The 22,908-nt window shown below is 36.7% G+C and overlaps 1 protein-coding gene across 5 annotated transcripts in view; it reads right to left on the reverse strand.

Annotated features, from left to right (window-relative positions):
- Window positions 1-22,908, reverse strand: part of KLHL32 (kelch like family member 32) — a 121,547-nt gene that overhangs the window by 38,099 nt on the left and 60,540 nt on the right. For all 5 annotated transcript variants that reach the window (XM_053974410.1, XM_053974406.1, XM_053974408.1 and 2 more), the window contains one exon: window positions 1,537-1,752. In XM_053974410.1, coding sequence (XP_053830385.1) covers window positions 1,537-1,752 — 216 coding nt within the window. The remainder of the gene's footprint in view (window positions 1-1,536; window positions 1,753-22,908) is intronic.

The following is a 22,908-nucleotide window of genomic DNA, read 5'->3' on the forward strand; positions in this document are numbered from 1 at the left end:
TCTTCTAGCAGAAGCATACCCAGGCATGTAGCCAGGGGATTCTACTGGCTCTGCAGAGAAATGATGATGAAAACAAATCAGCCAATCATCCATGCTCCATGCATAAACTTGTACATCAAAACTTGCTTCTGATAAAGGGAATATGGGCTAGGACTCCAGAGTAGTGTGCCTTAAAAACCTAAACCAAACACAACCCGTCATCATGTGTAGTGTACTGCAGGTTCTGCTGTACAGGCATCCTCCAGGGACTAGGAGAGGAGAAAGTCAAAACTTCATTTTGGTATTTGCAGAAAATATCATCTTTGTAACACACTCCATAATCTAAAGCCTCAAAATTTTGGAAAAAAATACGCCTGCTACATAACTGAAGGGTTATGTTACATCTTCATAATGGTTAACCTGACATTTTTATTTTTTTAAGAATGAATATTTTATCCTGCATGACATTATTCATCCACAGAACATGAAGCATCCCGCTGATGAATACACACTTTACACTTTGAGAAACTGATGACATCTAAATGTAGTTATTTCCTTAGAATAATCCAAAAGATAAATAGATAAATAATAGGGGTTGAAAAATAAATAAATCAGTTTTCTGAATCACAGTCTTCTCTGTTGGACCAATATAACCCACTTCCTAAAAGGAATGCACAGGTTTCCTTTCAGCAAGTTTCCTTCTGCCTTGAAATACACTGAAATACTTTCCTCTCTTAAAAATGACAGTAAAAAAGAAACAGAAAAACATCTTTGGGTAATCAATATTACAGAGATTTCCTTCCACTCCACAGTGAATTTTTACAGACATACGATGGGAACATTTCCAAGGACAGATTTTGGTTTAGTTTTTGTGTTTCTCTTAATAGGCTATGTGTTTTACTCACATTAGGTTTTCTCCCAGCCCATACACACTAAAGGTCACAACACAATGCTTTCATCTTGTTAATACTTTATGGCTAGCAATCTGGTCCTTTTCTAGATCCAGCTTTTTAAAAGGAAGTGATCTCAGGCTTCTTGCCACAAACTTTCCGTCGAAGCTTCCACTCATCTTGGAGCAGCGCTGCCTGTGTGATGATTCTCCCATTTGCTTCAGGCAAAGTCAGCTGTGGTGGCCCAAACAATTTCAATGACTATTGAAGTTATACATCTAAATTTGTCTGAAGTGAATGAGAGAGACTGCAGAAGCAGGTTTGCCACCAGACTCATGGCACTAGCCTCATCAGAGGCAATTATAATTGAGTTGCATGCATCAGCCATCTCTTCCCATCAAAGAAGTTGGATCTGGAGGAAAATCTCTGGCTGTATTTAAGTAGCAGAAGTGAAACAGCATGACAAATTTCTCTTTCAAACAAAGTAATTGCATTAACACAACACAACATTTTTAGAATTTCATTTAGAAATTTCCCTCAGTTGTTATTCACAGTTTTTGCTCAAGTGCTTATTCTCCCTCGAGATTGCTCCAGGGTTTCAAAACAACAGATTACTGCTATGGTTTATAGAGTGTCACACATTCTGGTTGTTCACCAATCTCCTTACCTGCCAGATTTGTTCTTCACTGAGTGAAGTGAGTCTATCGCTTTTAAAAACCTCTCGAAGAAGACAGTATGGGAGTGCCAGAACTTCTTCAGGATGACTCTTCAATAGCTCAGAGAGATGTTTTACTAAGAAGCCAATGACTGCATTCTCCAACAAAGTGAGGTTGAAAAGATCTGCAAGCTTGTACAGGTCCAAGTAATTAAAACTATTTAATTCCTAAATGGATGAAGCAAACAAAATACACGTCACAAAAATATCCCAAACATGAAATAGAGAATACAAAAATCCACAGGTCTCAGATAATGAAAAATGGTTATTTATTCTTTTGGAGTTGTGTAGAAGGAAAGCAATATAACTTGAAGTTAATTAACACAGCCTCATTCAAAATGTATATGTGTTACCATTGCATATGCAAATATATGTGATAGTACTAATTTATATTGCAACTCCTAAGGTTATATATGCATAAAGCATCTGTAAGAAATATGGATTAGTACATAATATAATAAACCAGCATGATTTACACTGTATGTCAAGAGCTCACAGGAGCTAACAAGTGGATTTAAAAAACGTATTTTTTAACTACAATGGTTTGTTACACAGCTAGTGTTTGTTCATTATTTACTGTTTTGATTGAACTAGGGCACCTGTGTAGCACAATTTTTGTTCTATAAAAAAACCTCTCAAAATACAAGATGCTGGGCTCCATTTTATTACGTATTAATTTTTCTTAATTGAACTAATAAACCCTTTTTTTTTTCTCCAACCACTAGCATCAAAATACAGTGGATCTTGGCCTCCTACTCCTTCTCCCTCTCCTTCCAGCAACTGAAAATGTGAGGAGAAAATAGCTATAGTAGCTCAAGGCAGGAAGCTTTGCCCATCCTGCTAACAGATGACCAATATTTATGGGCTAATGTTTTCAGCTTGGCACCCCTCATAAATTAGTAGCTAGACAACTAACTACCACTGTTCCAGACCACACTGCTCCCTTCAGGGAATAGGCCAAGAATTCACCTCTATTAGACAAAAGTACCCAGTGCAGCTGGGAAATGATCATGTTTACCCGCTTCCTCTGTTCTTGCTGCGTGCTCACACCTCTCTTCCTCTCTCCTCCGCAATCCCGGTTTTCATCTTCCAATTTACCGCATTGCTCCCTATCAGCTGCCTTCTCCTTGACCAGCCCCATGTGTGAGAATGACAAGGAGCCTCGTCAAGTCTCACTTTGCTGGTGAGTTAACACGGGGACTGGAGCAAGGAAGAGAAACAGACTAAATTAAGTCAATTTCACTTTCACTGCTCTGCTGGATGGAATGGCAGCACCAAATGAAACTGACAAGAAATCTTGTAAATGTCAAATGAGCTGCACGGCTGGCAGATAGAGCAGAGCAACAGGGAAGATGGGAAAGTGCGAAGAGGGGTTTTTTTGGAATGTTTTATGGACTACATCTTGAACGTGTGAATTGGGTGCCTGTCCTGATGACTGTGGAGCTGTTTATGCATATGCAACGGAGAGTGGAGAAAGAATTTTTTAACCTGCTTAGAGGAGTCAGTACTGGAGGAAATGGAATCAAATTTATGTGGAGGTTCCTGCTTGTTACATAATCTCTCAGTCTGAACAGTTCGCCTTCCCTAGCAGAGTTGTACACTAAAGATAAATACTATTCATTATCTACTTAGACTTCTGCATAAGAGTTTCCCGTGGTTTTCTTGGAAGAACAAAGGTAAGTTCTTTTCATTGTCAGAACAAGCACTAACAGTCATCATCCCAAAAGCCACAGCTATTCTAGTGTCAGCTCTTCCTCACACTAACACAGAGGAGGTAAGGATAAATCTGCAGTTGCAGAAAGAAAGAGAAAGGAATGAATTTTACATGAAAAGTATCTGGTCTGTGTGCTTGCTTAGTGACTTAGTATCTTCAGATCACAGATGGCACCTCACAACCCCACTCCTGTGATGGCCATGCAATGGTGACAACAACACAAAGTAGTCTAATCAAAGCAAACATCACAGTATTTGACAAGCAACAACAACAGTTTATTGTCCCTGGTTCAGAAAACTATCTTTTGAAAGAACTCACTGATTGAATAAATGCCAAATGCCAGAAAGAATAGAAGAGCTCAGTGTGTATTTATTGAGCTCTTTTGTGGTCAATGGCTATGTCTAGGGAAATAAATAAATAAATAAATAATCAAGCACTGTGAGCTGAGGATCAACAGTCCCACTAAAATACGTGGCTGGTCAAACCCCATTAAGTGTCGGTTGAGAAGGAGAGGTGGCTTTTAGCAAATTTCAGAGGAGGAAATACTGGAGATAACATAACAGAATCGTTATTAGAGAGAACCAGTAATGAGACACAGAAATGCAATCTACCCCTGAAACATCTTCACACTTTCAGTGAAATCTGAAAGACACTGGTAAGCCTTCATTTTAGGTTTGAATATTTTTCATGCACTCCAGACTCCCCTATCCTCTTAAATCAGCAGCAATCAAAGTTGTTTTTATGAAAGCTGTCTTACAGTTGAAGAGGCCAAATATACTTATGGATGTATATATAAAATCTCACCAGTTATTTATACTGCATGTAGTAACTTATTTCAGATGCTTGTTTATGTATGTGGGCTTATTTTCGGGGGGGGGGGGGAGGGGTTATGCGTTTACTTATTTCCATTGCAAAGTTTCAGATGACTTTTGATGCTTCCTAACATAATGTGTTAGTTACCTGCTGAACTTACAGTCTACTTGTTAATGGCTATTGAAAGGATGTTTTGTTAAAAATGGCCTTGGACTGGAATCAGTAATGTTCATTTTTGATTTTATAATGTTAGTTTTGATCTACAGGTTTGTATTGCACAGACAAAGAGGCAAATATTGCATTAGGTTTTACAAATTAAAATCAAGTTTATACAGTACTATACACTCCTACCTCAGTTATGATCCTAGAGGGCAAAAATGTCACATCGAGATTGCTCAATGTATACCCCAGACCACATAACTTTGCTCTTATAAGTGGTTAAACTTTCAAAAATAGTCTAAAATGAAGTATGTAAATTAGTTGCAAGGAAAATGCATTTTATCTTTTAGCTTTAAAAAAGTCCCACAGGAAGGATCAAAGCAATCACTGTCAGCTCAGTTTGATTTGAATAGATTTTTCACGCTAAAACCTTAATTGAATTTAAAAACTTTGGTAAATAGTGACTAAACAGGAAATTTAGGTGTGTTTATGAGTAAGAGTACTGGCAGTCTCTGCTTTCTACAGATTTTATTTTATTGAATTAACTGAGCAACTACAAAATTTTGAAGTAGTGTGCGACTTTCTTGTGGTACAGTATTGCAGTACATGTTCTTTGAAAACAGGCATTACAAACCAGGCTTATGTAAATTTTTGAAACTTTTAACCCCATTTTCATAAACTTTTATGTATATGCCACTTATCTTTTTTGAACTGAAGGATGAAATATGGACACAAGCAGAACTGTCATTAAGAGCTGAAGGTAGTGATCCTATCTCTTCTAATACCATGCATGTTACACTGCTGAAACACATTCAGGCTAAGAAAATTTGTATAAAATTACAGGTACAGCACTTAAAACTAAGTTGAAATAGTTCTGAAATCTCAATGTGAACTCAAACCAATTTAGTAAATTGTCCAAATTATTTATCAGTGTCTACCTTCCATCCCATCCATTCTACTCAGTGTGCATCCCCCCACTGAAGCAAGGGAATCTATTATTCCACATTAAGGGTCTTCTGGTTCAGTAGTATCAACCTTTAGATGCCAAACCAATTCAACAATAAGCTGACATTAAAAAGCCTCATAAAAGAAAATGTCTTCTACAAACAAACATAATCTGAAAGATGACAATATAAAATATTCAAAATAAATGATGTGACAGTGCGAATATTTTGATACAGAGGTGTATTTTGATATAGAGATATGATAAATTGCCAAACAGGAAAAATAGATATAAACATTGTGTTTAAGTTGCTTCCAAAATCATATTTATTCGTTTGTTCTTTAAAGAATAATTGCCTTGCACAAGCCACAGAAAAGGATGTAACAGATTGATAAATTAGAGTTAATCATAACCAAGTACACAGCAGATTACAATATACCTCTATTCCTGTGCTCCGTGTTATAAATAGCAGAAAAAGCACAAGGAGAACTAAGGGGAAAGAATGCATTTCTTTATGACCTTATTTGAAAGATAAACTCCTTGGGGAAATACAATTTATTCAGATTATCAAGACCCTGCTGTGCAAATCTACAGTCTGGGAGCACACTACGGAGATCAAACAATATTTACTTTATTCTGTTGGGTATAAAAGCTTTTAATGAATGCATAATTAAAACAGCAAAAGTATATACAGCTTTAGAATTCCACTGCCAAGCCAAGCCATTAATATCCAAAGTACTGTAACCAGTTGTAACTCCACCTGCTTCCTAGATTACAATACTGTTATAAATCAAGGTATTAGATTACTAGCCCTGCTGCTGTCACAGAGAAGAGTTGCATGGTGACACTATTCACTATTTCCCCCTTTTCTAAAAGAGGTTCAGCCTCTTTAAAGCAAAAAAAAAAAAAAAACAAAAAAACAAAAAAAAACCACACACACAAAAAAAAAAAAACCAAAACCAAAACCAAAAAAAAAAAAAAAAAAAAAAACAAAAAAAAAAAAAAACCACCCAAAAACAACCCCAAGTGTGAGGTCTCTGAGAGAGGGACATAGCTATTCAAAATCCTTAAGCAGCACAGGTCTTGACCCTACACCTCCAGGCTCTCTGCCACATTAAATACTATTAACCAGCTGCACCATTCAGAAAAAAACCTTGACAAAAATCATAGCAAAGATGGACCCCAAATAGATAAGGGATAGTAACAAAATGAAAAATTGTAATGACAAAAATACACTTACCAGACAACAAAAGGGATCAGCACAATTTTAAGATAAAAGAAAACTAGTTCTGCTGGGTCTAGCTGTTTCTTTGTATATTAAAAGTTTTAGTTCTGCAAAACCACACATATTTTCTTAAGAACTAACAGATCAGGCACACACTCAACAGCAATAGACACAAATGTTTCATAATAAGCATAAGCACAAAAAGTATATTTTAGATCTTATTTGAAATTTGCCTCTGTTAAACACCAAAGTCATCCAGTTGAAACATTAAAAGCATTCTGCTGAAGGCTGGTCACAGTGGAACAGCTGGCTCAGAATTTTTCAATGTACAGAACTGATTACTCTTATTATGAAATAAGTGCAGGCTGCAGATGTGTTTATAGACAAAGTAAAAGATGACTTTAAGTGACTCGTTTTATACAATTATTTTTTCTGATAGATCACTGCTTTCTCACCACTTGCTGTAATTCTTGCTTTTGTTTTCCTCTCTGAGCATGAAAAGTTAATTTGCACTCTTGCTGCTATTTCAAAGCAGGTCTAGAGCTAAGTAAAAGACCAACAATATCAAAACATTTCAGCCCTATTATTTTTCCTCTACCCTATGAGAATTCATTTCCCGTCTCACTTATTGTTTCTCTATATCTGCTCAGTTTTCAGATTTAATCCTGTTGGCTGGTGCTAGTGAGAATCCTCTTTGAAGGCACAGAGGAGGCCTGTGAGCTTCACAAGCACAGAGAAAAGACATGACATTCTCAGATTGCTCATGTGATGACACAAATGTGTGGTATTCAAAAAAAGAAAGTGAAGCATGCCATATGTAAAACTAAAAAAAAAGAAAACATTTTCTAGAAACTCAGATTTATCTACATTATTAAATATTACAAAAATCTTCAACTGCCAATCCAATTAAATATTTTAGGTGACCCTGATTATATATAACATTTATAATCCACATATACAATTATGTGTATCATGGAAAGAAATAAAATAATAAAATATTAAGACTACACAGTTAAATTTTCATGGTACCAGTGAAACAACTACAGCTAAGGTTCTGCAGAGGTTTCAATAGCTGCTTTCCCTTGGTTAACAGATGCTGCTAAAAGAATTTTAAAAATTATTTTAAGTGTCCCTGGCATAGGAACCCCCTAAATGAAAAGCTTCACATCTCACCAGCTACTCCTGGCAATATAACTGTAGCAATATATTGTATTTAACAAATAAAAGTACAGGGATGAAGGAACATGGAGATCTTCTAACTCTTCACCTGGCACTTTTATATCATTTCACACAGCAGAAACACAAAGCAAGGATTTAACGAGATTCATCGACATTTACCATTTTTGCCAATTATGGGAGCTTGCCTTTTCTTCAAACATGTTGTGAGAAATAACATTTCTCATAGACATTCATCTATCCTTTACTCCAGCAGAAATCACAGAATACAGTCTCAACAGATGATTTATCATTTTATATTTTTGCTAGCTCTTTGGAATTACTATAGTGTAAGAGGAAAGCTGAAAACTACTTGGCTAATGCATCAACAACCAGTATTTTTTTGTTTGCTAATATTGACAAATCCAGAAAGAGCAAGTGTTGTCCTTTAGAAACCCAAAGCTTATAGGAGTACCAGCCAAAATAAATAACTAAAAAAAAATAGGACTGTATGATACTACTTCTTTTTTTTTTTTTTTTTTTAACTTACAGGCTCCCATAACCATTTAAGGCCATGAGAATACAAAAGTGGAAGCCTATTCCTCGACTATGCCACAAGCTCATCAAAACATCTTCAGCATAAATTAAGAAAGAACTGTCTTGTTCCCAACCAGTATTACAAGAAGGCTCAGCTGATTTTGAGACTCCATCTCTTAATTTAGTTTCATTTACTCAAACAGTTTATATATATTTGTTTCTGAGCCAAAATTGTCTTTTAGATTTAACAGCACAATGTTTCTCTCTCTGCTCCCCCCTCCCTCGGTATTTACTCCCTTTATATATTTACAGAAAACAATTATATTCCTCCTCAGCCCTCTTAGCTGACCTTTTCTACACCTCTCACAGTTTTGATTTCACTTATTCTTCTGCATGGACAAACTCTTCCCAGTACTCCTGATTTTCCAGCAGTACCTTGTAAAGTAGCATTAATACTTCTTTAGCGTTATAAATTAACTTTTTTATGAAATTCAGACTGCCTTTTTCTTGATGCCATCACATTAGTAGCTCTTAGTCACATGATTTAATGCATGAAAAGTCTCTGAACTTGGTCCTCAAGTGAGACGCAGAAACAGCCAGTCAGTCTGGCAAGTAAGAGAGAACTAATGTGACATATTATGATGCAATAGATATTATGCAATAATAGATATTATGCAATATGATGTGTAATTATGATGCAATAGATTCTACTGAGGATGCTCAGAAACTATTTTCCAATCACTTCTTTAATTGCATTCTGTCTTTGAGCAACAGATCTTGTAATTGTCTGGCTCCATACTAGTTACTGGTGGGGAAATTATTTCAATGAATTTTTAAGACTTGTTTCAAATTGTATCTGGATTAATGGGCTGAGGCCAACAGTATGGGACTTAACAAAGCCAAGCGCTGGGTCCTGCACTTTGGCTACGTCAACCCCATGCAGTACTACAGATTGGGGGCTGCAAAACTGTGCAGTGGAAAAGGACCTGGAGGTGCTGGTCAATAGCAGCTGAACATGAGCCTGCATGTGCCCAGGTGGCCAAGAAAGTCAGCTGCATCCTGGCCTGTATAAGGAATAGTGTGACCAGCAGGGCTGGGGCAATGGTTGTCCCTCTGTACATAACTGCACTGGTGACGACACAGCTCGAGTGCCGTGACCATTTCTGGGCCCCTCACTTCAAGAAAGACACTGAGGGGTTGGAGACAGTCTAGAGAAGGGCAACTGAGCTGATGAAGGGTGTAGAGAGTGACTGATAGGAAGAGTGGTTGAGGGAGTGGGGATGTTTAGCCTGGAGAAAAGGAGGCTTGGGGGTGACTTCATCACTTTCTACAACTGCCAGAAAGGAAGGTGTAGCCAGGTGGGGGTTGGTCTCTTCCCCCAGTGACAGGAGAAGAGGAAATTTCCTCAAGTTTCACCAGGAGAGGTTCAGGTTGGATACCCGGAAGAGTTTTTTCATTGAAAGGGTGGTTAAGCATTGGAACACACTGCCCAGGGAAGTGGTGGAGTCACCTTCTCTGGAAGTGTTCAAGAAACAACTGGACATGGCAATGCGATGGTTAATTGACATGGTGGTGTTTGGTCAAAGGTCAGACTCCATCTTGGAAATTTTTTCCAACCTTAATGATTTTATGATTCTATTCTGATGAAAGTAGGTAAGTAAATCCTCCTCAATATACTGAAAACCAAAGTAAGTCTTAAATCAGTATTAAATATGGAAACTTTTAGACATAGAAAATAGAAAAAGAAAAATTATCTCTAATTCACAGTACATTAAAGTGCAATTTTTATTCTTAATTCATATCTCCATTACCAGCATGGAGGACAGAGGAAGATGGAAAAAAAATTAAAAATCAACATTTCTGATATATCTGTTAATAGAGGTATTAGTGTACATGACAGTTTCCCTTTCCAATGCCTTTTTTAAAATAACTTGCTATTTTGCCAACATTTAATAAGTCAAGCTGAAGTTTTCCAGCTTCAAGATGAATCACTTGTAACCTCTTGAAATCATCCCTAAAAGCATATTATACATTATTAAGAATGAGCCTGACAGGAAAAGACCATTGCTCTTCCATATTAAAAAATATTCAGAATGGAAATAAATCATAGGAGTTGCTATCCCTGTGAACAACTTCCTCTGACACTCCTCATTAAGCCTCTAGAAAAATAATTTGGATATGCTCAGTAACACCTTGTTTGAACTTTTCAGTCCAAAATCTTATCACATTTTAGCTGCACTGCCCATAATCTATTCCACAGCTAAGTAAGATTATGTCTGCATCATTGTGCACTGTGGGCCTAATCACAATGACAAAACCTGAATGCCCAAAGTCTGTTTTTATTGCTCTGCTTGGGATCCACTTTGGAGACCCAGCAGATCAGAAAAAGACACTGTCACTTTCAGATGCAGAAGCATGAAAAAAACCCAGGCCAAAGAACACGAGAGCAGATCCAGACCTCAGGGATTACAGGAGGCAAACAGTACTGGAATATGGCAAGAGATTTAGAACCACAAATCAGAGAAGACATGGCTTCTCGAGGAGGCTGAGTGACTGCTCCTCCAACTACTCTGCATATATGTAAGTGAAAAGTGATCAAGACTGATAAAAAACATCATTGTCACTAACTAAAAAAGGCAACATTAACAACTCAAGACATTACACTAAATAACAAACAGGGAGCCTATTTAAAATTATCACTATACTAATGTTAACTCTCATTTAATTGATGTATACATGTGCTCTGTATTAAGCCCAGCAAGGAGTCACTTTTCTTAAAAACATGTTTCAGGGAACAGCCTGTCACCAAATTCTTAAGGATTACAAAGCTAACTGACACATCTAAAAACTAAGAATTGGAAAAGGGTAGCTGTAGTGGGCTGGTCATCTAATAACATCAGAGAATTAAACAAATTGCCTAAAATACATGGAATAACAGGTTACATAACACAGATCAATTCAAGTCTCAGAAATGTTTGCAAAAGAACCCAAAGCAACAAAACTTCTTTAGAATTTTAAGGCAGTGTGAGATACTCCATCTACTGAAATGCTGAATCCAATGCAGGATAACTCAATGATGAGTAGAACTTTGATAGACAGAAGTCCTCAAGGAATCAATTTGTATCCAATACTGTTAACAGTTTAATTGAAGTAGAGAATGGTAAGTTTTGCCTGCAGAGTCTGCAGAAGACTATGTAAGGACAGCATGAGTATTGTCAGGCTTTCTCTGTTACATAAAAAGAAAAAATAAATCGTGTAGACATATCTATATCTATCTGGGAACCAGTAACATAATATAGAAAATATACCAGGTTCTATTTGGAACAACACTGACAAGCCATCAGGAGGCACTAACAAGCAGTCATAAATAGCAACATCAGTTCTCAGCACAGTGCTGCAGAAAAAAACCCCACAAACAAACAAACAAACAAAAAAAACCACCACTCATGTCATAAAATGCACAGCCAGTGCTGCCCAATAAAAGAAACAAGCCTTCTTGCTGCTTCAGTATTACATTTTAAATCTACTCTTCAATTATTGGTCCCAGTTCTGAAGTCCAAACTTTAAGGATACTTAAAAACTACAGGTTGGAAAATGAACTTTGCAACATTTCAGGTGCTCAACTTAGTTTTTTTTGAAGAAAGACTCCTGGAGGAGTTGATCTTGAGCAAAGATATTTATAACATGGAGAGAATATATGAAAGGAAAAATAGCTCTGACTAAATTTTCAGAGAATAGTTTCTGGTGCGTGAATGTAGGATCAGAGCTGCCCTGGACAAGGAACTAGAAAGTACAGGACTGTTTGCATTGGCTTCATGGGATTATGTACATTTTGCAGCTCTGCATTAAAAAAAAAAAAATTACTGCAATAAAACTAGTTTTTTTTGACAACTGTCTGTACAGGTAAAGAAGGAAATATTTGTGCAATTTGACTGCTAGGGTTATAATGGTTTCTCATTCCTCTCAAAAGCAAGAGACTTGTTGCAGCTGCAGGAAGATATGAGAGTACTCAGCAGTTAAAAGAACCTGACTGTAAGTATGTGAATGATAAAAAGGCAACATTTCCATTTTATTTGGAAAACTGTTATTTGTTCAGGTATCTCTGTGCTCCTGCAATATCTGACCTCAGCTCAAAAATCACTAATAATTTTATTTTTGTTGCTCATAGCACTAAACCAAGGCAAATTCTCATTTTACAGAGGAAAAAAGGAGAAGCAGAAGAATAATTTAAGATTTCCCATGATGCAGAATATACAAAGAAGAGAACCTCAAATGCCTGGAACCCACTCCAGTGCTCTAGTAGCTATATAATTCCTGTCTTTACCAACTTTAACAAAATTTTAAGTTATGTATACAGTTCAATATATTAGCAAAATGTCTGCAGGGTGTATTGTATAGGCATTATACCCCAGTAAAAAAAAAAAAAAACAAAAAAAAAAAACCTCTCTACGACTCTCCCCAGATTTATGCAGTGAAAAGAACATCTCTTCTTCCCACAACTAGGAGCTGTGTTCTTAGTAGGTTTACAATGTATTAATCAGAATCTATTTCAGGACATATACAGCATTAAAAGGGATAGTGGCAGGCCATATATAGACAGAAAAGTAAAAGAATGAGAAAAATCTGAAGAACCACTGAATTAAAAAAAAAAAAAAAGTCTGGACACGTGAAGATCAAGGGGAGTTTGCTTGTCTTTCACAGAATCACAGCATTAACTAGGTTGGAAAACACCTTTGAGATCATCGAGTCCAACCTATGAACTAACACCACCCTGTCAACTAGATCAAGGCACTAAGTGCCACATCCAGTCTTTTTTAGACACTTCCAGGGACAGTGCCTCCCTGGGCAGCCCATTCCAACAGCAAATCACTCATTCTATGAAGCACTTTTCCCTAATGTCCTGCCTAAACTTCCTCTGGCACAATTAAGACTGTGTCCACTTTTCCTGTTGCTGGTTGCCTGTGAGCAGAGATGGACCCCCAGTAGGCTACAACCTCCTTTCAGGTAGTGTGACAAGGTCTCCCCTGAGCCTCCTCTTTTTTTCCAGGCTGAGCATATTTTATGCATTATTGACTAGGGATTTACCTTTCTTTCAGTCAGAAATTATTGTAAGTCTGACTTTCAAAACTAGAAAACCTAGAAAGGGTGAAGGCCAAATGTAAAAAATGGGCCCTGACTTAACATCCAGTTTCATTTCCTACATTTGACCTTCAGTAGTGCTAAACAAGTCACAAGTCTACCCAAAACTAATACATGTGAATGTTCACACTGCTGAAGGTGCCAATCACCAGCAGGAATGCATGAGCCTTCAAAGATCATGATGACTCTTGTCCATTTGTTTCTAGCAGTTCTTACCAAGAATAAAAAATAATTCAATCCCTCACTTCCAAATCTCAAACAGTTTACAGTCAGAATCTCTTGTTTAGCATAAAGTTGTTTTTTTTTCCACAGAGAAGAACATTTAATCAATGCACCATATATGTAACACAACCAAATGACAAAATTCTCAGTGACTTCAAGATTTCACCTTAAAGACACCACCTTTAAAAGCTGAATAAATCATTGTAGGCTCAATTTTTAAAGTGTTCACAACTACAGATACTTGCCAGGATTTCAAACCTGTAGAGTTTGAAAGGCACCTCTCCAGCATTTCCCTTTAAACATAACAGAATCAATTGAAGCAATGCTCTGTGGAGAAGGACCTGGGAGTCCTGGTGGACAACAAGCTGTCCATGAGCCAGCAGTGTGTCCTGGTGGCCAATAGGGCCAATGGTGTCCTGGGGTACTTTAGGAAGAACATTTCCAGCAGATCAAGACAGGTGATCCTATCCCTCTACTCTGCCCTGGTGGGGCCACATCTGGACAGCTGTGTCCAACTCCAGGCTTCTTAGAAAGGGAGAGACATGGAACTCCTGGAGTGGGTCCAGCAAAGGGCTACAAAGATGTTTAGGGGACTGAAGCATCTCTACTATGAGTCTCCATCACTAGAAATATTTGAGAACTGTCTGCACACAATCCTGTGCTCTGTGCTGTAGGATGACCCAGCTTGAGCAGCAAGGTTGGATCATTCAACCCCCAGGTTACCTTCCAACCTGACCCATTCTGTAACACTCTTTCACAGAACCTTGGAAGGGTATTTAAAGATGAGACATAGCTGAGTTGCTTCAAAAGGAATGTACTTCTGCAGAAAAGTCACTGCTTTCAAAAATTAACTACAGCTTACTGAAGAAGTTTTTAGCCAATGATTGTTCTATGCAATGTTATAAAAGCTAGTCCTTCTCAAATACAAATTTCAGTAAGAAATGTTGCTAAAACAATCAAATTTCAACGATTTCAACCACACTTATAAGCAAAACCCTACCAACAGCTTATAAAAGGTTACACAGGTCTAATACCGTTTGTTTTTCCCCCCAACTCAAAATATTCACACACTGATCATTTTTGCCACTTGCTTTGCTCCTTTTCAAGAAATTCTTTAACCTGTTCAAGTTTTGGTCCAGGGCTGAATGGTGCTATGTGAGTCCAGATCTTGATTAGGAATACATGGAAGTTAAGACTCACAATAGTACCTAGGGTAGTCAAATCATTTCAAGTGTTTGGTTACAGTGAAGTTTCAATAGCAGTCTCGGGGGTCCTGGACATCATCATTGCACACGTGTACTTCCTACATACTTCAGTTCCCCATGAAGATGGTAATGCTGCAAATATGAGTAAAAATACTGAGAGGCAGGCAAACCCAAACACAAACACATATGAACACTGATTTGGGGCATGGTGTATAACAGTAGGCCTGTCCCCCAGTGTTTTTCATGTTCACAACATGCCACCTCAAGTCAGTTGGACTTCCAATCCCAGTGACTGCTGACAACTGAACATACCTGGGGTTACTACAATACTTTCCCATGATAATCAGGTGTGCTGAGATGCTATGGAAACTCAAGGCCATATCTATATCTAATCACATACGTGATTAGAATAGACAGTGCTTCCAATTTACAAGGAGAAGCAATTTAGAAACAAATTCCTCTATAGAAATTCCACTATATAGCTTTGAGAACTTCGACAACAAAGGTCAAAGTGTTTACAAGACAAGTTCAGCCAATGTATCACTACCCCCCAAATCCAGAGAACACAACAGCTCCCAAAAAATTACTGTATAAAGAATTCCACGTGTTACCAGTTCAGTTCCTACTGAACTGTAAATAAAAGCCTTGGTTTAAGATCTAATACTGCTTACGCAGCTAGACACACTCTGTGACAGAAAACACAAATTCCATAAAACTGTTTAAAGAGATGGGAAATCTAGCAAAAACTTCCTCCAAATTAATAAACAGATGTTTTGAATATATTACACAAGAAAACACAATATATTACACAAGAATATATATAATATAATATATAATATCACATTATTACACAAGAAAAGGTGAATGAAGTTACAGGCATTTCTCATGTTTTAAATAACACACTCACAGGATGTTATTGATGGTTAATAAAATTGATGCCACTAATCTTTAAGTGTGGATCTTTAATTTTTAGAATTAGTGAGAAGAATGAGGACAGTTTATAACTTTCAAAGCTCTGATCACATACTGGCTTAATTCAGTAAGTCATTACAGCATGTATACATTTATGTTCATTCTGGTTTCAAGGCCTATTCAATACATTGGACAGAAAGGGTGTTTTTATTCTAAATGGAGTTAGTCTACATCACTATTATGAAACAAATTACAAATTCTACTCATGCAGTTGTGCAAACAAAATACCATAAATGATGGAATGTGCTAAAATGCTGTTTCATTTACTGCTGCTACAAGATCTACTGGAGAAAATCAACAGGCTTATATGGAACTTGTTCCTTTCTTTGTGGTACCCTATCAATACAAATGGTTTAATAATATTTAACAGTAGCTAAAAAGAGATGATAATCTGAAATACTTCCATTTATAAAGCTACTTATACATAACTTAGGCTTAGGTAATTTTCCTTACAAATCTTTCTTAACTAGCAAAATTAGTTAAGTATGTCGTAAGCAGTTCAGGTAGATGGATCACACAGTAATGATTAAGCCATCAGAAAAACATAAAAAATAGTGGGGCAGGGTATCAACTGCCAATTCTCTAAGTTTGTATCAAGTCCAGATTTCTTATGCCTTCAATGATATATAGTCTATAAAAAAGACTAAAATGCAAATACTGCATAACTGGAGAATGTGTCAACTTGGATCCTCATTACTTCAGTCCTTCTTCACCATTCAATAAACAAGGTTTTGAAAGTCTGTTCCATTAAACTGACTGAAAAATTTAATTTACAAGGTCTTTTTGACATCTTTTAAAGACAGAGCAGACTGAATCATTCACTATTTTCCTTAGCCTAATACTTCAGGCACTAAGTTGCCTCCTGAAATTCTATCAAATAATACATTTTCTCATTCATTTTCTTAGAGAAAGATTTTGCTACTGCATTTAGACTTTGAAATTGACTCCCATGAAAATAATACTAGTGTATCTAAAAATACAAAGTAGATAAGAGGTAAAAGACATTTACTTCATAATGAAGAATGAAAAATATCAGTTTTATTTTGGGTAAGCTAGTATAAAGGAAAGAAAAGATGAACAATTAGCTCTCTACTACAGTGATACTTCTGAGATAAAATCTCATTGTAACTCACTTCAAGCCCAATGTTCTCTTCAGGTTCATAGGTTACAAATGATTTATAGTCACCATTTCGTACTTAGCATTCTGGCTTTTCCCATATTGTAAATACTTTACCATCAAAGTACTTTCTTGTTTCGGAAATACCTTTGCTAAAATGGCTCAATACAACTCAAAGTGCTTTAGATGAAAGCAAATTTAAGTAAAATTTCTCTCTGCTTCTTTCCAGGAGGTAAAAAACCCCTCTCTATGTCTGGTGCCTATATTCCTCTTCTTTCACATTAGAGCTGTAAGTCTCTTCTTTCAGGTCACGTCTTCCACATAAAAGTGCTAAACTAATGCCGCTTAATGACAAATTAATGTCCATGAATAAAAAATACACCTCTAATAGCATAGAGTAATTTGCCATTACAATATCATCATTGGACATGCCCCTGGTTTAATACGATGTATTTAATTCATAACTTAATGAGTGATATATAAAAAGAGAGAGATGAACCCTGCAATTACATTTATGTGAGTCTGTCACCTTATTTGTAAAACCTTAGAGTCATTTACATTCAAATTAGAACAAATGAGTGATTTCACAAAGTGCAGTGATAAATGACCATTGCTGCACAAGACAGAACTGTATTTCCTGTGAAAACATTAACAGTTTCCTATTATTTGTTAAAAATTACAATGCATATTGCCCAGTGTTGTGTGAATAATGACTTTTTTACTGATTAGGTCAGAAGACTAATACGGAGTAAAAATAAATAATTTTTCTTTTCATTTTTTCTGATTTTAGCTTGAATTTCTCTGCTCAAACTGTTACGGACTCACACTGCCACCTGCTGCCCAGGCCTGGGTAGGAAGGGCCCGACTGACTCATTTCAAGTCCAGTTCAGCCATTCTGCCTTCTGGGTGTCATTTCTTGCAATAAACAAAATTTTCCTCCAGACCTCTAAGTGGACATGTCGCTGAGAACACAAGCAGATAAAGATAGCTGCACTACCCAGTTACAAATGCTTCCATTCTGGGGACTCATGCATCCAAACTGCCTCAACTTGTAAGGAGAATTTAAAGTGAAATACACTGGGGACCAGGAGGGACAAGGAGAACATAAAGCATCAGTATCGACCAGATGGCAATAAAACCAAAGAAGAATTTTGTACACTAAGCATTCTGGCATTCATCAGCCCCCGTTTACAGCTTTATAAAAATACTGGAAAGATTCCAGAAGCAGAAATCTTTCAGGGAATGATGGACAGAAAGGTCATTTAAAGAGTCCTCGCTGGCTAGAATGACAACATGAGAAGGGCAGGGAGGGAAATTGTGAAGCAATATAGTTTCCCAGCTCCTATTTAAAATACATACTTGAAGCTGTTTGCCCTTCCTGACAGAACCTGCAAAGAGATGGAAGATACAGCACTAACTGCCTCTTCCCAACTTGTGACCTCTCCTGCAACTTTGCTGCAGAGGACTGGCAATGTGTATCCATACAACCACCTAGACAGCTTGGGAGCTTTGATCTTGCCAGCAATAGTTAACCTAGATGTTGCAGCACCATTTCTTTACACATCCATCATCAGTTTCAATTCACACTGCAGATTAATAGCAGCAAGTGGATTACAGTAAGAATGGGATTCAAAGTGACTGGGTATTTTCACTTTTGTATATTTTCACTTTCCTTACTGACACCAACTGAAAAATGGAAAAAACCACCATCATTTTTTTCATGAGTCCCATTTTAAGTTGGAATCCTTACTAGTGCAACCACATTTCATATATATAGATTATTATCTCTGTAATGTATCAGTATATTAAAGAGATAAAAGAAAAAAATTCTCCAAGTTATTTTTGAGTTTTCTCCAAGAACTTTTCTAATGACTATCAATAGCTCAATGACAACAGCTGACAAAACTTGCTCCTTCAAAAAATAGCAGGCTAGCACAGCAACAACTGGTTGTGTAACACTTAAAACCAGGAAAATGTATGACATTATTTTTGTCTACTTTGTATTCTTAGCATGGGAAGGTTACTTCACCACAGGATAAAGTTGGTAGACTTAAGCTTGCTGGTGGTGACTAATTCTGGGGGATTGAGGGAAGTGTGCAGAGTGTGCATGCATGCACTTAGATTAAAAACTCAGTATTAGTTAAAAAAAGCAAGCCTTGGTTGCTAGATGACCTTTAGATTTTCTTTCCAGCAGTTTAATTCGCTCTATATGAAAAACCCAGGAGCTAAAATCCCAACTGATCTGGGGCTTCTAGCAATACAAAGGTGATGCTCTCAATCTCTGGTGTACAAATTAATTCATCTCTGAAGGAGTTTATCTTAGTGAAAGTTGGGATTGTCATTGGCACCATTCCAAATGGAGAAGTTGGGTTTAAGAAAAATAAATAGCTTTGAAGCTCTGGCTTACCCACATATATAAACCATGCACACTCCTCCTTTTAATTCCACACGCAAATTCATTTGTAGCTTCTTCTGTTTAAAAACAGTAACATATTTCAATCTACAACACATTCAAATAGTTTCAAATTAGAAGAAGAAAAGACTTAGATCATTAGGCATTTGTATACCAGGAAAAAAAATTGTTCTTTAAGCCTAAATTGACCATTACAGTAGAAGGTTAAAAATCAAATGCCTCTACCCAAGACAATTTGCCTGCTTCAATTACTACCATAAGGATTTGTGAGTTGATTAACCTTATTTTTGTATTCCAGGTCTGATTCTCCTCACTGTCTGCTTTTGTACACAAGAATCCAGAGCAGCACAGTACAGAGGCAATTCCAAGAAAATTCCAATTGACTGCTGTTGTACACTGCTGTGCCCAAGCTTATTATAGTCACTTACCTATAATGTTCTTTTCTTTTTATCTTAAATTAGCTGTCTTTAAAGATGGTATGACTGACATCAGTAGCAAGCAAGCAGAGTTCCATTTAATGTAATAAAGTTTCTAAAAAGTAATCTGGTACATTTACCATTTAGCAGGGAACCTAATGTGCTTCAAACTAATGGGAAAATTGGCATCAAACCTTCAAGTTCACTTGACACAAAAAACATTTAGGATCCCAAGAAGAATTTTTACAAGTCAGAGTAACTTCAGTGGCTATCAGGACCACAATTGCTCATGTCTACTATACCTGCTCCTCCTAGGACCTATGAGAATAATAAATCATTTCCAGAATTAAGTACAAGTACTGTCACTTCAAATAAGTCTGTACTGAAAATATGCCACTGTCCAAACAGTATACATAATATACATAAATTATATCCCAGACTCTGTCCAGTGTATAAACTTAATTTGTTCTTCACAAAAGGTGCCTAATCTAGCAGCAGAAAATTAAAGGGATAAATGCTATCTAACAGTCATACCATGTCCTGCCTCTCAGAAATGAGTCCAAGCTTTGCTTTGGACTGCTCTGCAACTTCTAAACTCCTAACCCACAAATAACATACATTGAATGTAATTCAGAATGTATCTAGAACTCCACTGAAAAAAAAAATGTACTTCAGAATATACAGAAAAATCACTTAGCTTTAAGATTTCAATTATGGGCAGTCCAATATCCCAGATCCCTGAATACCAGTGGAAATCAACTTCTGCTTTAAAAACCAATTACTCCTCACACAATACTGAGCTGTTGTTGATCAGTAGAAGGAAATTCCATTAAAAACTTATATTCTCAATAGTATTCCCTCCTTATTAAGACTCTTTGATTGTTGAAATAATTTGCAGTTTGTGGCTCTCTGGTACTGAGTAACCAAACAGTTGAGGAAAAAGACAAAATTTCTTAGATCTACAACTAGTTATTTAACTCAGACATACTCATGAAACAAATATTTTGATGTTCTGAATAAATGTTTTAACACATTTATTCTCTTGCATAAGAATAAAGTTGTCATGTATCCTTCAGAAAAACATTCACAAGCTTTAAAGTGCAAAAATAGGTCATCACAAACACACTACCTAATGCCATGTTCTCTACAGTACCATTTAAAAAGTCCATTTTCAGATGGCCAGCACATTTAATGCCTTTAACTAGCTATCTCTTGCTTTCTCCTATATCATATGACAAATATGGTGCACTTTTAAAAGGCAAAGGAGATATTCAGATAACCCATTCCTGTTACATTTCAAAGTTTGCCTATTGGCTGCAGCTCTCTGCTTTAGCCTCCTTTGAAAAACCTTAGCCAAAACTGACAATCAACCTGAGCTGGAGGAGGAAGTTGGGAAACAAGAACCTAAGAGAACTGGATGTGCAGGCTGCAAGCAAATGCTGTGTGAGTGATGACAGACCTTAGTGCCACTGAAGGTAGACAAAGTTCAAGTCTTTAGCTCTCCCACACCTCTGTAGCAGTTAAGAAAAGCGCATTGCCTTACCGTTTGTTCAGCCTGAGACAGATGTGTGCGCTTACAAGCCTTGTTTCAATGTTTAATGTACCTGAGAATTATGCAGATGACATGAGATTCATGAATATGTATGTGTCTCAAATAAAACACATCAGCATGCTTCAAAAGAGTCCCCCTTCTACAAATGAAGCTAGAAACAAAACCCCCAAACAGCAGAGGTTGTGAAATAATCATAATTCAAGGTATGACAATGCTGATATGGGGGGAGAAGTCTGCACTACACAAAGCTGGAATTAAGACCAAAAGTAAGGAATACTTGGGCATTTCTCTTGTTTGGAAATAAAGAAAATATGATTTAGCACAGTTTTAAAATAAAAACTAGTTAATTATCAATCTAAACTGAGCGTGCGTTTTCAAATGAAAATATTGAATCAACATTAGATGTCACAGAACATTTGATAATGAGAAGTTTATAGATGAAAAAATGCATTTAATAAACTAGCAGTGTTGTCAGAAACCTCCATTGCATTACATTATTGAGGGAAGGGAGAAAATGTTCCTCTCCTTTTTCCTGTCTTTCCTTTGATTGAGAACTCTTTTAAAAAATTGCCATAAATGCAATTTAAATGATTTGTTAAAGTTTTTTTTTTTTTTAATGCATCAAAAAATTAAAGTCCTCTAATCTGTTTAGTCTATAAAAAAGAGGATCTGTCATAGTCAAAATAACATTTTGTTTATACTAAGACAATCAAGAGGAAATTCCTTAAAGACCAGTCAATATAAAAGTCAGCGTCAGCTGGAAATTATTCTGTCCCCAGTGAACTAGAAATAATTCTTGACAATCAGACACTTCAGCAATCAACTGAGATGGATCAGATCATTACAGTATTCTTTGGAACCTCATAGACTACCAATGTGCCTCAAAACAGATACATGAGCGGGCAATGCCAATTGCATTTGTGCCAAAAACCCCCATCCTTATTGAAATGCATGGCATTATTACAGGTCCCAGATAAAAGTATCAAAAAGAGAAGAAAGTCTTCAAGACAGTTCCAATGAACTGTCAGGCTGGATCATCTAGGGAAGAGCTGAAACAAGTGCTAACAATAAGAGCAGCACTCATACAGGAAAAGCTTGGTCTAATCAAAACAGTTAAAGACAATCCTAACAAGTTAAAACTCTGTGTCATCATTACACAACAGTAAATGACAGCTAGATCCCACACACCGTATTTCCTGAATTTAGGCTAAAGTAAGCTAAGTTCATGATATCTGAACAGCTCAAAGCAGCTCAAAATAATTCAGTAGCACTGTAAATGAAGAACTCTGGCACACTCATTCATCAGAAAGAAGAGAAAGGGCAAGCACTATTCCTTTTCCAGCATCTGTATCGCAGCACGTGGGGTGACAGGACACCCCAGTTACCAACTGCAGAGAGGATAAGTGCTTTTAAGAGAGGATAAGCCTTCTTTTAACTACTTGGATTTTATTTGCAGATAGTACTAAAATAAGGCAAGAGCTATTTTTTAAAGTCACACAATAGTATGTAGAACATAAACAGATATTTGATTTAATTAGTTTGGACCTGAAAGATATCACAGTTTTAACATGCAGTACCTGGTTGACCTCTGTTAAAAAGACTTACAGCAACCACTCAAGGCTGATTACCTGTATGGACTGCAACCATACAAAACAAACAAGACAGGTGAATTCTTACTGTGATCTATTCAGACTGCAGGTCTGTCTACATGTATGCCTTGCTGAGGTGAACTTGGTAAAAAA

This window comes from Vidua macroura, chromosome 3 (genome assembly GCF_024509145.1).
Source record: "Vidua macroura isolate BioBank_ID:100142 chromosome 3, ASM2450914v1, whole genome shotgun sequence".
Taxonomy (NCBI): Eukaryota; Metazoa; Chordata; class Aves; order Passeriformes; family Viduidae; genus Vidua; species Vidua macroura.